This window comes from Phyllostomus discolor, chromosome 5, assembly GCF_004126475.2.
Source record: "Phyllostomus discolor isolate MPI-MPIP mPhyDis1 chromosome 5, mPhyDis1.pri.v3, whole genome shotgun sequence".
Taxonomy (NCBI): domain Eukaryota; kingdom Metazoa; phylum Chordata; class Mammalia; order Chiroptera; family Phyllostomidae; genus Phyllostomus; species Phyllostomus discolor.
In genome coordinates this window covers 144,533,746-144,547,898 of record NC_040907.2, presented here as the reverse complement: position 1 = coordinate 144,547,898, position 14,153 = coordinate 144,533,746, and the positions used below count along the sequence as shown (strand labels likewise).

The window sequence follows — 14,153 nt, the reverse complement described above, 5'->3', positions numbered from 1 at the left end:
GCATGTGAGAGGCAACCACACATTGATGTTTCTCTCCCCCCCTTTCTTCTTTTCTTCCTCTCTCTAAAAATAAATAAATAAAATCTTAAAAACAAAGCAAAACTAGCAAAATCTTAATACATTGCCTATTAACATTCAGGAATCTTTTTATAAAAAATATTGCTCAATCAGTTGCTGTTTAGGTACTGTAAGATCCATCTACTTAAAGTTAAGCATATCCCTATTTTCTTGTGCTTGATAGGTTTTCTGTGAGCAATTATTGCAAAGACTATTTAAGTGCTTTTTTATTAATCATTTTTTAATTAATATCCAAATACAGTTGCCTCCGTTCCTCCCCCCACCACTTTATTTAAGTGCTTTTAATGAAATTGAAGAGTACGTCACTGGTGGAAGCATTAAAGCTGGATAAATAATTTCTCCTTACCAGTTTACAACATCAGACACCTACTTCTGTCCAAACAAGAGGTATGTCAGGGCAGTCAGGTTATCGCTTCTCAGGCACCTGTGTGTGGATGTGTTTCTGTCTGGTAGTACTTTGGTAGAATACAATATTCAATAAAATGCCTAATGTTTAAACACAATAAGTGGAATAAAAATAAATAGTTCAACATAAAAATGAGACCAGTGGCAGACTGATTTTGGTAATCAAGGAAAGGGAAATACTGTCTACTGTTTCCATCTAAAGGACCATCACCTCACCGAACCTTATCTTTGGAAAGCTTTTCCAGCATAGCTTCCTTTCTTGGCTACTTTACCTGCCTCTGCTACTTAGCAATTGTGTGACCTTAAGTTGTTAGCTCTCATTTTGAAATGCTGGACTTGGCTAGGTGATCTCCGAGTGTTTCTTGTACCTTCAAAGTTCTAAAGTGCTTTGGAGCTGACAGTCCTTCCTGCCTGACCTGTACACGAAGTTGTTCACTCTGCCACACACATGACTTAGTATTTAGTTAATGCATTTTTTAGCCCTGCTCCAGTTGTTTCATGTCATTTGTCTGACCCCTCCAATTAAATTGGAAGACTGATAATAGATGATATATTTTTTCTCTCATTCCTTGTACATGAATATTTGGTTGATGTCACAGAAAAAGGGGACCAGTGGGATTATCATCTCATCAAGGTAGCTGTTTCCATCTCGGTGACAGACTTTGGCAAAGTCTTCAGTGGAGTTTCCCATCAGGCATCAATAGGGAGATTCCTTTGGTCTGCTCTTTGGTGCGCTGATTGTTTGAAGCATATGTTGTATAAATGGCAACTTAAGGAATCAGCTCACTTCCCAAATATTTTGAAACTAATGGTAGTTCTAGTAAGATTCAGTGAGCGCCTAATGTAGTATTGTAAATGCTGTAGTCATTCAAATCCCAGAGGGCTTGAGTTTCAATTGCAGACGGATGACCAGGCACCAGTTATTTAACTTCCATGTTTCAGTTTTAGTATCGGTAGGATGGAAATAATCATACTGCCTCATTGGGTTGATGTGGAGATTAAATGAGGTAATACACACAAAGAACTTAGATTCCTGCTTGTCACATAGCAGTTATTCTGTAAATGCCAGCTCTCTTTACCACACAGAACACCATCCATCATTAATCCATAGCACAAGACAATTGAGCTGGCAGAGAGAACATCAGACTGACTTTCTCAGTTAGGAAAAAAAAAGTCCTAGAATAAGAAAGACCAAAAAGTTTTGTTTGATTAGCTGTAACACTCCTACTCCCATAAGTACTTTATTTTGCCCTCCCCCCTCAACTGGATAATGCAAACATATACCACAAAAAAGCAGGGACCACAGTCCCATCACTCAGAAAACAGCTTAAAATGTGCCATATTTTAAAGGTAGGACTAAAATGACACTTTGATTACATTTTTGGTTCGCAGGTTGGCACTCAGTCCACCGAGCCACACTAGCCAGGGCACAATTACATTTTTATTTTAAAAAAATTTAGCATAAGCATTTTCTTCGAGTACGAAAATGTCATTTTTTAAAAATGTATTTTTAGAGAGGAAAGGGAGGGGGGGAGAGAGAGAGAGAGAGAGAGAGAGAGAGAGAGAGAGAAACGTCAATGTGCGGTTGCTGGGGGTTATGGCCTGCAACCCAGGCATGTGCCCTGGCTGGGAATCGAACCTGCGACACTTTAGTTCACAGCCCACACTCAATCCACTGAGCTACGCCAGCCAGGGAAAATGTCATTTTTAATGGTTGCATTGTTTCCTCAATATTCCCTTATGTGAATATGCCATGATTTACCCACCCTATCACATAACTGCAGGCTGCAATTGGGTCTCTATGTCATTACTAGTGCTACAGTACCACCTGTGAACATGACTCTTTTCACCCAGTGTGATTTTTGATGAAATTGATAAATACATGCATTCCTTTTGAAGAAATGACACGAAATAGTATAGTGATGTTGCCTTGAAATCCTGGATATTTTAGACCCCAAGGACACTGTTAGATAAGCAGACTGGAGGAGAGGAGAGAAAAGTAAAAGAGATCATTGTTTGAGCCACTCGCTGAACAGTATGCTAACAGAAAGGCAAATGTTGGAGCATCTTGAGAATGCTGGGGAATGTGAGCTGCCTTCCTCCTTCTCAGTGTGTCCAAACGAGCAGGAATAAGTGCTGCATCAGTGCGTTGGCCTCATGGGGAGGGAAGATCTGACTTCTCAGATCATCCAGATAGAACACCAGCAGAAAATAGGTGAGAGTTCATTGTGCACATCACACACTCGTGGGTACAAACAGAATAAATCCAAATCTGTTACCAGTTTTAGTGAGCCACCAATGTGAGAGTAATAAGGCTTCAGTATTCTAAATATCGGGGAATTTAGCTTTGGCACATGTGTTTTCCACAACTTCTGAATCAGGCTAATTAGAAAAACCAGAATAAGAGATACATAGATAGCATTTTTTTGGTTGAATCTGCATTGAGTGTGGATACGTGTGCATTTTTTAAAAAATTTTAAAGTTTTTTTAAAAGATTTTATTTATTTATTTTTAGAGAGGGGAAGGGAAGGAGAAAGAGAGGGGGAGAAAGAGAGGGAGAGAAAATCAATGTGTGGTTGCCTCTTGTGTGCCCTAAACTTGGGACCTGGCCTGCAACCCAGGCATGTGCCCTGACTGGGAATCGAATTGGCAGTCTTTTGGTTTGTGGTCCTGTGCTTAATCCACTGAGCCACACAAGCCAGGGCTGCATTTTTAAATATATAATCAGTACTAGATGGATGAGAAGCATCGCAAATTTAAGAACAAAAGACCAAAATGGAAAGCAAGAGCACACTCAGCGTCCAAGTGGTTAAGTTAGGTGTCAGGGTCTGGTAGACATATGAACACCACTTTTCCTCAAAAGATCAGTAAGTGGATTTCAACATTAATATAAAGCATATTTTGTTTGGCATAGTAACCAAAGATTGAAAGAGTGCTGTTAATTTTTAACATGTGGGACATTAAACAAGCCAATAAAGCAAAATCCATCATGGTTTTGGAGAAAGAATTAGTAGGGAAACAAAGGAATGTTGGTTTTAATTGACAGGTTTTACGGGTTTTTGTATTTGTGTGTGATAGTGTAGCTTTTAGTTGTGTGTATTTTATTATTATTTTAAAAGATTTTATTTATTTATTTTTAGAGAAAGGGGAAGGGAGGGAGAAAGAGAGGAGGAGAAACATCAATGTGTGATTGCCTCTTATGTGTCCCCCACCGGGGACCCAGCCCGCAACCCAGGCATGTGCCCTGACTGGGAATCAAACCAGTGACCCCTTGATTTGTAGGCCTGTGCTCAATTCACTGAGCCACAGCAGCCAAGGCTGTGTGTGTGTGTGTGTGTGTGTGTGTGTGTGTGTGTTTTAATACCAACCAGTTACCATGAAAATAAAAATAAATCATGGTTTGACTTCTGTTATATTTAATTACATGTGCTTTAGCTTTAATATGTAAGCCAATATTCATGTTGGGAAAACAGTATTTTGAACCAGGTATGGAAACTGTTCAGTGTACCCAACATGGTACACAGAACTTTTCTTTTTTTTTTTAAAGATTGTTTTTATTTATTTTTAGAGAAAGGGGAAAGAAGGGAGAGAAGGAAACATCGATGTGTGGTTGCCTTTGAAGGGTACGTCCCCTTCTAGGGGCCTAGCCTGCAATCCAGGCATGTGCCCTGACTGGGAATTAGACCAGTGACCCTTTGGTTTACAGGCTGGCACTCAATCCACTGAGCCATACCAGCCAGGGCCAGAATTTCTAAGTAGACCCTTTCTCTAGATAGTGCAGGTGTCAAGCTTAGTATCTCATTACTTATTTATGACATCTTTTAGATGTGTAGAGTTGGCTAATCATGTGTATGTGTGTGTGTATTTCTCCTTGGAAATTTATTTGAAAGAAGCAAATAATTCAGAGTTGACAGAACATTATTTTTAAAGGCAGTTCAAAATAATTGGACCTCTCCAGATTTATTTATTTGTATTAATTTCTTTATTTTGATTGTTTACACTATTATAGTTGTTCCCACTTTTTCTCTCTTTACCCACCCCCACCCTGCCCCACTCTCTCCCCTCCACGTTGTTGTCTCTGTCCATGGGTTGTGCATAAAGGTTCTTTGTTAAATCCCTTCACCATCTTTCATCCCATCTCCCCCCACCCCTTTCTGGCAGCTGTCAGTCTGTTTCATGTATCTAAGCTTCTGTTACTATTTTGTTGGTTAGTTTATTGTGTTAATTAGATTACAAATATGAGTGAGATCATATGGTATTTGTCTTTCACTGACTGGCTTAATTCATTTAGCATAATACTATCCAGGTCCATCCATGTTGTTATAAAATATATGAGGTTCTTTTTTACTGCTGCATAGTATTCTACTGTGCAAATGTGTTATGCCACAGCTTTTTTATCCACTTATCTACTCCTGGGCACTTAGGCTGTTTCCAAATCTTGGCTATTGTAAATAGCGCTGCTACGAACATAGTGGTGCATATATTTTTTGTGTTGGTGTTTCGGGCTCCTTGGGATATATTCCCAGAAGTGGAATCTCTGGGTCAAAGGGATTTCCATTTAAAAATTTTTAAGGATACTCCATATTGTTTCCACGGTGGCTACACCAGCCTACATTCCTGTCAACAGTGCACGAGGGTTCCCTTGCCTCCACATCTTCACCAATACTTGTTGATTGGCTCATTGATGACAGCCATTCTGACAGGTGTAAATGATAGCTCATTGAGGTTTTAATTCGCATTTCTCTGATGATTAGTGATGTTGAGCATTTTTTCACATGTCTGTGGGCCCTCTGTGTGTCCTCTTTGGAGCAGTGTCTGTTCAGGTCTTTTACCCATTTCTTAATTGGGTTGTTTGTCTTCCTAGTATTAGTTCTTTGTTAGTTTGGAGATTAAACCCTTATCAGATGTGTCATTGGTGAAAATGATCTCCCTAATAGTGGGTTTCCTACTCGTCCTGCTGATGATTTCTTTAACTGTGCAGAAGCTTTTAAATTTGATATAGTCCCATTTGTTTATTTTTCTCCTTTATTTTTAGTGCCTTAGGAGATAGATCAGCAAAAATATTGCTATGTGGGATATCTGAGATTTCACTGCCTATGTTTTCTTTTAGGATTTTTATGGCTTCATAACTTACATTGAAGTCTTTTATCCATTTTGAGTTTATTCTGGTGTATGGTATAAATTGGTGGTCTAGTTTCATTTTTTTTTTTTTTTTTGCATGTACCAGTCCAGTTTTCCAAACACAATTTACTGAAGAGACTGTCTTTCCTCCATTGTATGCTTTTGCCACCTTTGTCAAATATCAATTGATCATACAGGTGTGCATTTATTTCTGGGCTCTCTGTTCTGTTCCATTGGTTTATGTGTCTATTCTTATGCCAGCACCAGGCTGTTTTTATTACAGTGGCCTTATAGCATAGTTTAATATCAGGAGTTGTGATATTGTTCTTTAGCTTTGTTCTTCTTTTTGCAAGATTGCTGAGGCTCTTCAGGGTCTTTTTTGGTATCATGTAAAATTTTGGAATATTTGTTCTAGTTCTGTGAAATACGCAATTGGTATTTTAATAGGAATTGTGTTGAATGTAAAGACTGCTTTGGGTAGTATGGACAGTTTAATGATGTTAATTTTTACTGTCCATGAACATGGTGTGTGCTTCCACTAATTTGTATCTTCTTCAATTTTTTTTTTCTTTAGTGGCCTATAGTTTTCTGAGTATAGGTCTTTTACCTCCTTAGTTAACTTTATTCTTAGGTACCTTACTATTATTATTTTTGTTGTTGCAATGAAATTGTTTTCTTCCTCTTTCTAATAGCTCATTATTGGTATATAAAAATGCCATCAATTTCTGGTCTTTAATTTTGTATCCTCTACAGATTTCTTTATAGTTTGGGAAGAGGATAGAAAAATTAGGACAATGGTGGGTCCCTACAGTAGTCACTTTGCTTGATTGAGTAATTAGAGTAGCTATTATTGAGCAACAGCCATGTGCCTATTGTTCTGTATGTGTTTTTACAAAAGCACACAATTACTACTCCCACTGTGCATTTGATAGATGGGGAAAAGGAGGCTCAGAGAAGTGAAGCAACCTGCCGTAAACCTGTAGTCAGTGACTGGCAGGGTCAAAATACCAACACAAGTCCAACTCCATGGCCAGCTAGCTGACATTCTTTTCTGCCCCAATGAGACTATTATGTATATATGTTGGGAAAAAAGTATGTTCTGTAAAAATTTCAGAAGAGATAAGTGTATGAAATTTTTACACCTTTGGCAAAAAGCTCATCTGTGTGTGGAAGTAACAGTAGCAGCAGACACTCCCAGCACCCTGTGAGGTAGGTATCACTGTAGATTGAATGTTTGTGTCCCTCCAAATCCATATACTACATCTGAAACCCAGGGTGTTGGTATTAACAGGTAGGGCCTTTAGGAGGTGATTGTTGGGTCATGATGTTTGAGCCCTCACGATTGGGATTAGTGCCCTTATAAAAGAGACCCCGGAGAGCTAGCTGGCCCCTTCTGCCGAGTGAGGTTGCAGCGAACAGACAGCTGGCTATCTAGGAAGCTGGCCCTAATCAGACAGCAAATCTGCCAGGACCTTATCTTGGATTCCAGAACTGTGAGAAATAAATTTCTGTTGTTTATAAACTACCCAGTGTATTGTATTTCTGTTAAAGCAGACCAAATGGAGTGAGACAGGTACTATCATGATCTTCCTCTGCAGGAGAAGAAGCTGAGGGAGAGCTCAATTACATGGGGTGAAACCACCTAAGTTCAGATTTTGACTCTGCTGGGCCATGAGATTCTGGTGGGTTCCTGGGAAGTGCGGGCAGTTTCTGGAGTGGAGCCACCAGGCCTGGATTCTGATCCTCATTCTAGTAATTATTAAATGTGAGATTCTTAACTTTTTAGAAGCTTGCTTTGTTGAGTAGAAATAAATGGTGCCTGTGTAGAAATGTAGAAAACATCAACTGTGTGGTAGAATGCCTGGACCCCGTGTGTGCATAGTAAAGGATATTTTACTATTAATACTAGCTACTATTAATAAAGGACATTTATTATTAATGTTATTGCTGTTAGGCATAGATATATATATGCATATGTATTTATTTTAGAGAGTGAAAAGGAGAGAGAGATAGAGAGAGAGAAAGAGAGAGAGAAACATCAATTTGTTTCACTTATTTATGCATCAATTCATCAATCAATTCTTGTATGCACCCTGACCAGGGATCGAACCTGCAACCTCGGTGTATGGCAATCATGTTCTAACCAACTGAACTACCTGGCCAGGGTGCTACAGAGGCTTTTAAAACTTTCTTAAGTCTCAGAATTTCCATGAGCTCATCTTGTTCCAACTGAGAACCTTTTTGAGATTGGGTTTCTCGATATCCTCCAACTTGAACTGACATCAGCTCAATGGAATCTCCCCTAATTCCCTCTGACATTTCTAGAAGGATATCTGACCTGTGTCACAAGTCTTGACCTCATTGTCACTTTCACAGATTGCTCCATTACGACTACTGAATACAGTGAGCATACCCTGCGTGAGAGTGATGTTGGCAACTTTGTTAAGAAGAGAGTATAATTCACATTACTGCTAATCTAATGTCAGGACCAAGTTCCTTTTAAGAAGGAATTATTATCTTCCTTTGATCTCTACTGTTTGGTATCTCAGGCCTTGAGAGAGGCAGATATGCACAAAAGAGATAAGGATTGGAAAGTGAGCGTGTTTCCTTTATGAAAGCTGAATGAATTGAACAGGGCTTCAGAATTCAGAACAGCTGCATCCAGTTCTTGGACCTTAGTTTTAACCCACAGCCAAGCAAACTTCGTTCTGGCAGATGAGGACACAGATATTTCTGGGCACCTGTTGCCTTCGAGACTAGCATATGAACCTTCTGGTGTGTCTGGCCTTGACCCTATGCTGAATCTGAGGCCACAGGGATTTCAGATTGCAGCTCAGGACAGTCTGGCCCTTTGTCAACATCTGTGGCCTGCGGCCAGCCTGGACAGTGCAGGTTACCAGGAACCCTTTGAGGCTTCTGGACAAACAGCTTCTCTCCATCTTGAGGTGAGCAGTCCAGGAGTGAAAGAGACTGGGATGGACTCAGTTAACCTCAAGCTTGATATGCGTAAGTGTGGTGAGGCTTCCAGCAAAACGTAAGCACTCAGTAAATGTTAGCTATTTTTATGGGTGCTGGTGTTAGCTGTCCTTCCTTATATTAAGTCAAAATCTGCCCCGCCTACATTTTACCCTGTGTTCCTTGACAATACAGTATACCTAATGTCTTCTACATGACAGCTCGTTAGGTAGTTAAAACAGTTGTTTCATCTTGACTTTTCTTGGGGTCCTGCCCTCCGAAGAACCAAGACCCAAGCCCTCCCTTGCCACACTTCATCACCCATGAGATTCAGTGCGGGTTGTATTGGAGTGCTAGAAAGTATTAAAGTTTAGAGTGAAGGATGGCTTCTTGGGGTTTTCATAAAGGGATCAGGTAAGTGTTGACCTGGGAGGTCTTGAGCACTGAGATTTCATAATCCCTATGGATCCCACAGGGGCAAACTGGATTTTATTCCTTTGGGCCAGGCACTATGCTCAACTTTGGGTGACAAACTTGGTCTCATGTAGTTCTGAGCTGAAGGGCATCCTGACGCTATTGCCTGGCTTGATTTCACTAAATGCTCTGGTGGCTCCACAGATCACTGTGCTGTGGGCATTTGAGTCAGAGGACTTGAGCATAGTTGAGGGTGTTACTATTTACACTTTCCCAACTGCCTGTGTTTGACAGAAAACATCTAAAGTGATACTATACATTTAGGGAAGGAAGGTAATAGTATCAGTTTAGCCAAGGAAACATCATGTCTTTCTACCTTTAAAGGAAGGTTCTTACTATAAGGAACTGGCCAAAATGTGATTTATTCTCTGTGGTGACCACATACTATTTCATCCACACTTTCAGAAGAGTGGTGGGAGTACCACAGGATCCCTGGTAGTATGCTGGCCTTGGCTCCTACAGGCTCTGGGAGCTGGTTGTATGCATTACTTCCCAACTCTGCATTCAATGTCCTTGTGTTTGTAGCTTCAAAATGGCTATAGCGGGTGTATTTATGCAATGAAAATTGGCAAATGCTGAAAATTAGGGCTTTATTTTCAGAGAGCCAGTTGTTAAGCATTTACCAGTATACCACTGACTGGGATTCAGGTCACATGTCACTCAGAGAAAAGTCCCAGAGAGCGTCAGCAAACTGAATTATTAAAGGACAGGAGGCAGAGCATGGGAGGAAAGGTCAACATGTCCTCTGCTAAGTAGGACAATGCCAGAAGACCAGTTAGATGAGGGAGCCTCATTCTCAGGAAATAGTGTGTTCTATAAATATTTGAGGGCCCACTAAGGTACGAGGGTAGACTTTAGAATCATATTATCTGCCTCCCTCTCTCCCTCTTCAAGTCCTACCTCAAATACAGTTGGCCCCAGTGCTGAATTGCCCAGTAAGTAAAACGAGCAGGTGTTAAGTGTACCAGCAATGTAGCAGGGACCAAGGAAAGAAGAAGAAAAGAATATACTACATGTCTTCATGATATATATGTATATATACATGCAACAACATATTAATCATAGGAAATTCATAACTTTGAACTTCTTTATCCTTATCTCATGATTCACTGTTTTTATTTTAAATGACTTGGATTATTTTGAGTTCCACATTTATTACTTAGGGATTAGGGAAGACCAACATTTGTTTCCTTTAACTAGGTGTAAATCTGGCCCCAGTTGAGATGGGCACCTTTCCAGTGCCTGTATTGCTGCTGAAATGTCAGGGTGGAGTTGCCAGAATATCATCACTGCAGGTTTCTGGGTAGGACAGGCAGGTTGAAATTTGTCCCAGTTAGGACAGGCAGGTTGAAGTTTGTCCCAGCCAAGAGGGAAGGAGCTTGGTAGGTTTGGTTCTGTACACAGGAGCCGTGAGGCCAAAAAGGGACTTCCCCTTCACACCCGTTGGAATTTAAGTCCAAAGGCAAACTCATTGTGCTCCATTGGCCCTCTCACTGCCCTGAGCGAATATGAGGGGAGTGTTGAAATTTAAAAACAATCTTTTTATTTGGGAAAATTTTAGAAGTTATGAGAAACCAGGGTATAGAGTATAGATAACTGCTAATTACTCATCACTCAGCTTCTCTCACTATCAACTCATGTACAATCTTACTTTATCTATGACATGGGACCCTTCCCCTTCCAAACTGATGATATTGAAGCAAATCTCAGATATCATATCATTTCATTGGTAAATGTTTTCATATGTATTTCTAAAAGAACGCTTTTTAAAATTTTTATTTATTTATTTATTTATTTATTTATTTATTTATTTATTTATATTATTGTTCAAGTACAATTTTCTGCCTTTTCCCCCCAACCCAGCTCAAACCCCCCCATCCCTCCCTACCCCCCTCCCATTTCCACCTGTTATTGTCCATGTGTCCTTTATAATTGTTCCTGTAAACCCTTCACCCTTTTCCCCTATAATCCCCTCTCCTCTCCCCTCTGGTCACTGTCAGTCTGTTCTCAATTTCAGTGTCTTTGGTTATATTTTGCTTGTTTCTTTGTTTTGTTGATTAGGTTCCTGTTAATGGTGAGATCATATGGTATTTGTCTTTCACCACCTGGCTTATTTCATTTAGCCTAATGCTCTCCAGTTCCACCCATGCTGTCGCAAAGGGTGGGAGTTCCTTCTTTCTTTCTGCTGCATAGTATTAGATCATGTAAATGTACCATAGTTTTTTGATCCATTCATTTACTGATGGGCATTTAGGTTGCTTCCAGCACTTGGCTATTGTAAATTGTGGTGCTATGAACATTGGGGTGCATAGGTTCTTTTGGATTGGTGTTTCAGTGTTCTTAGGATATAATGCTAGCCGTGGAATTGCTGGGTCAAAATGCAGATCCATTTTTAGTTTTCTGAGGACATTCCATACTGTTTTCCACAGTGGTTGTACCAGTCTGTAATCCCACCAACAGTGCACTAGGGTTCCCTTTTCCCCACAACCTCTCCAACACTTGTTGTTTATAGCTTTGTTTATGATAGCCATTCTGACTGGTGTGGGGTGGTATCTCATTGTGGTTTTAATTTGCATCTCTCTGATAGCTAGAGATACTGAGCATCTTTTCACATGTCTCTGGACCCTCTGTATGTCCTCCTGGGAGAAGAGTCTGTTCAAGTCCTAAAAGAACTCTCTTAAAGAACATAACTGTAATCTGTTACTTGCTGAAAAAGTGAACAATGTGTTGTATCCAGTTGAGAAACCATAGAATTTTATGATGCACAATTAGATAATAAATTTGTTCTCTAAACACAATTCACATTATTACATTCCGTTTGTTGATAGATATAGATGATAATCTGATACTGGGTTGTTTCTGAGGATTCATTTGTTTTTCAGTACCTCTTAGCATTTTGTTTATTATCAATTTAACCATTTCTTCATGGTCTGAGATTTGAAACCTCATTCTTGGAATGATACAGCCCTCTACCAAAAAAGGTGCTTTGGGATCACTCCCAAATCACTGGGCTAGAAGCAAGCAATCAGTATCTCCTCTGTAGTTTTTGTTTTGAGATTGAGAAATTAGGAATAATATTAAGAGAATTCTGTTCCTCTCCATTCCTCAAAAGTCGTTAGTAAGGACAAGAGTCATTGGTGTGAGCAGGCAAGCTAACACCTAGGACTGCCTGGGTGCAGGCCCTGGAGGCTGCCAGCCTAGTGGTCCAGGGTGGAACCTGGAACTAAGACAAAGACCTGAGTCTGTTTAGTGTCACTCTTCTTTGTCAGGTGTTCCTGGGGATCAGACCGATTAAACATCATGGAATTCTCATCTAGATAACTGCCAGAGCTGGTTTACTTCTATTAGTTTCATGACTTTTTCAGTTTTATGCAAAATGGGCTTCACATGCATTTTATACACCCCTGCCTTCTTTGACAGAATAATGAACATCATTTAATATTTTCTAATAACACAGGGACATCACTAATATCAGTTTTTTTACCAGATTGTATAGGTCATGGTGGACAAAATGTTCGGGTTTGCTCTTTCATTTTTCTGTCAGTGGGTGTTTGTTATGCATCAGCTATGTAAAGGATAGAACTTTTAAGGGATTCAAATAATTCGCTCAAAATTCTCTTCTAAAAATAATTTTGTCTACTTAAAAGCTATAATTAAAAAGCCTGTGGGCAACCACCTAACTAAGGTTTGGGTGGGTTCCTTAATCTCTCTGAGCCTTAGTTTCTTCAGCTGTAAAATGGGCATAACACTAGTGCTTGCCGACCCCATTGGGATATGAGAATTAAATTAAATATTGCATGGAAAGCTCTCAGCACAGCGCCTGGCATGTACTGAGCCCAGAGTGTTAGTTGGTACAGTGCTGCTGCTGGGTTAACACATTATTTATAGACATTGGAATAAGCTTCTGAATTCTTATAAACAGATTATTTATTGGTGAGTTTGTAGCACTTCATGAAGTCTTTTAAAAAGTTTGGCCTCTGTGTGTATGTCCACACAAAATTGCATAAGCCAGTACACCACTTCGGCTCATGTGTACCAAACTTGATTAATTTTTAGGAGAAGCTTAAGTTTATTTGCTTAGCAAATGTTCTCTGTTTGGCTTGGGTCAGTTACGTAATAACACGTAAATGGGTAACCTGTCAAGTCCTGGTAATGCTCTTCTTAGATTTTTAACACTTATCAGGTTTAGATGCTTTCTGTTTGATTTTTATATCTACTATAAGCAAAGCGAGGAGTTGTTAGATAATTTTAGTATTCAGCTTTTTGTGGAACACTTTCAGTAACTCTTTTCAAGCTACTGAATCAGTTTTGATTCAGGAAGTCCCTAAGATGGCAAGGAAAGCTGTTTGAAAAACAGCTAGGATGGGCACATACTCTCTGGGCAGTGGGCTCCCCCACATTGTGGAGTCCAAACGGATGGGGTGCAGCAAGTTCACGGGACCACGGCTGTCACATGGAAGTGACAGCTTTCCAGTCCTTTTGTTCATCGAAACAGCATCGTTCTCACTGACTTTACACGAAATGTGAGTTTTGGGGGTAAAATAAACCAATGTAAATAAGATGTTGCTTTTTATCTCTTTCATATGTGAGGTCCACAGTTAAGAAGTAATAGGACAAAAAAGTTCCAATGCTAAAGAGTTTGAAAATCTCAACAACGTAAGGACATATGCCCCCAAACTAAGTGGTGCCAGATAAATAAAATATTTTAAAATTCATATTTATACTTTTAAGTTTTAATCTCTTCCCAGTTAAATGTTAATCTAGCTGTGCCTTTGATAAAGATTGTTAGAGTAAAAAAAAAAAACCTGTTTATTATTAATTACAGTGATCATCACTTCTGGCAACTTGTCACCAATAACCCAGAAGGCAGCTGAGAACCTGGAAGGAAGTAAACACTTCTGAGTAACCAAAATCAGTGTTGGAAAGTAGATAAAATTGGATCTGCTTATGCATTTCATGCTTGGAATACTTCTTGTGTTCTCTCTGAGTCTCTCCATTCTTATCAAACTCACAGTTTAACAGACTTGATTTTTCTGTATTCATTGCAGGTTTGGGATAGACAGACTGCAGTAATACCAACAGCAGCGAGAAATGAACAGTTAGTCCAATAGTTCCTATTT

The 14,153-nt window shown here is 39.6% G+C and overlaps 1 protein-coding gene and 1 long non-coding RNA gene across 5 annotated transcripts in view; both read left to right on the top strand.

Annotated features, from left to right (window-relative positions):
• Positions 1-14,153, top strand: part of PANK1 (pantothenate kinase 1) — a 53,291-nt gene that overhangs the window by 2,952 nt on the left and 36,186 nt on the right. Inside the window, exon 1 of one of the 4 annotated variants that reach the window (XM_036026977.1) lies at positions 2,267-2,698. The exons of 2 other annotated variants lie outside the window; for them this stretch is intronic. In XM_036026977.1, coding sequence (XP_035882870.1) covers positions 2,641-2,698 — 58 coding nt within the window. In that variant the 5' untranslated portion in view covers positions 2,267-2,640. Of the gene's footprint in view, positions 1-2,266; positions 2,699-8,786; positions 8,974-14,153 lie in introns of those variants that run through there. One more of the 4 variants, XM_036026978.1, reaches the window with a different exon arrangement.
• On the top strand, positions 8,980-10,708 carry LOC118500855. The gene is made up of 2 exons (XR_004903439.1): positions 8,980-10,349; positions 10,380-10,708. It is a non-coding gene; the product is annotated as an uncharacterized LOC118500855 (long non-coding RNA).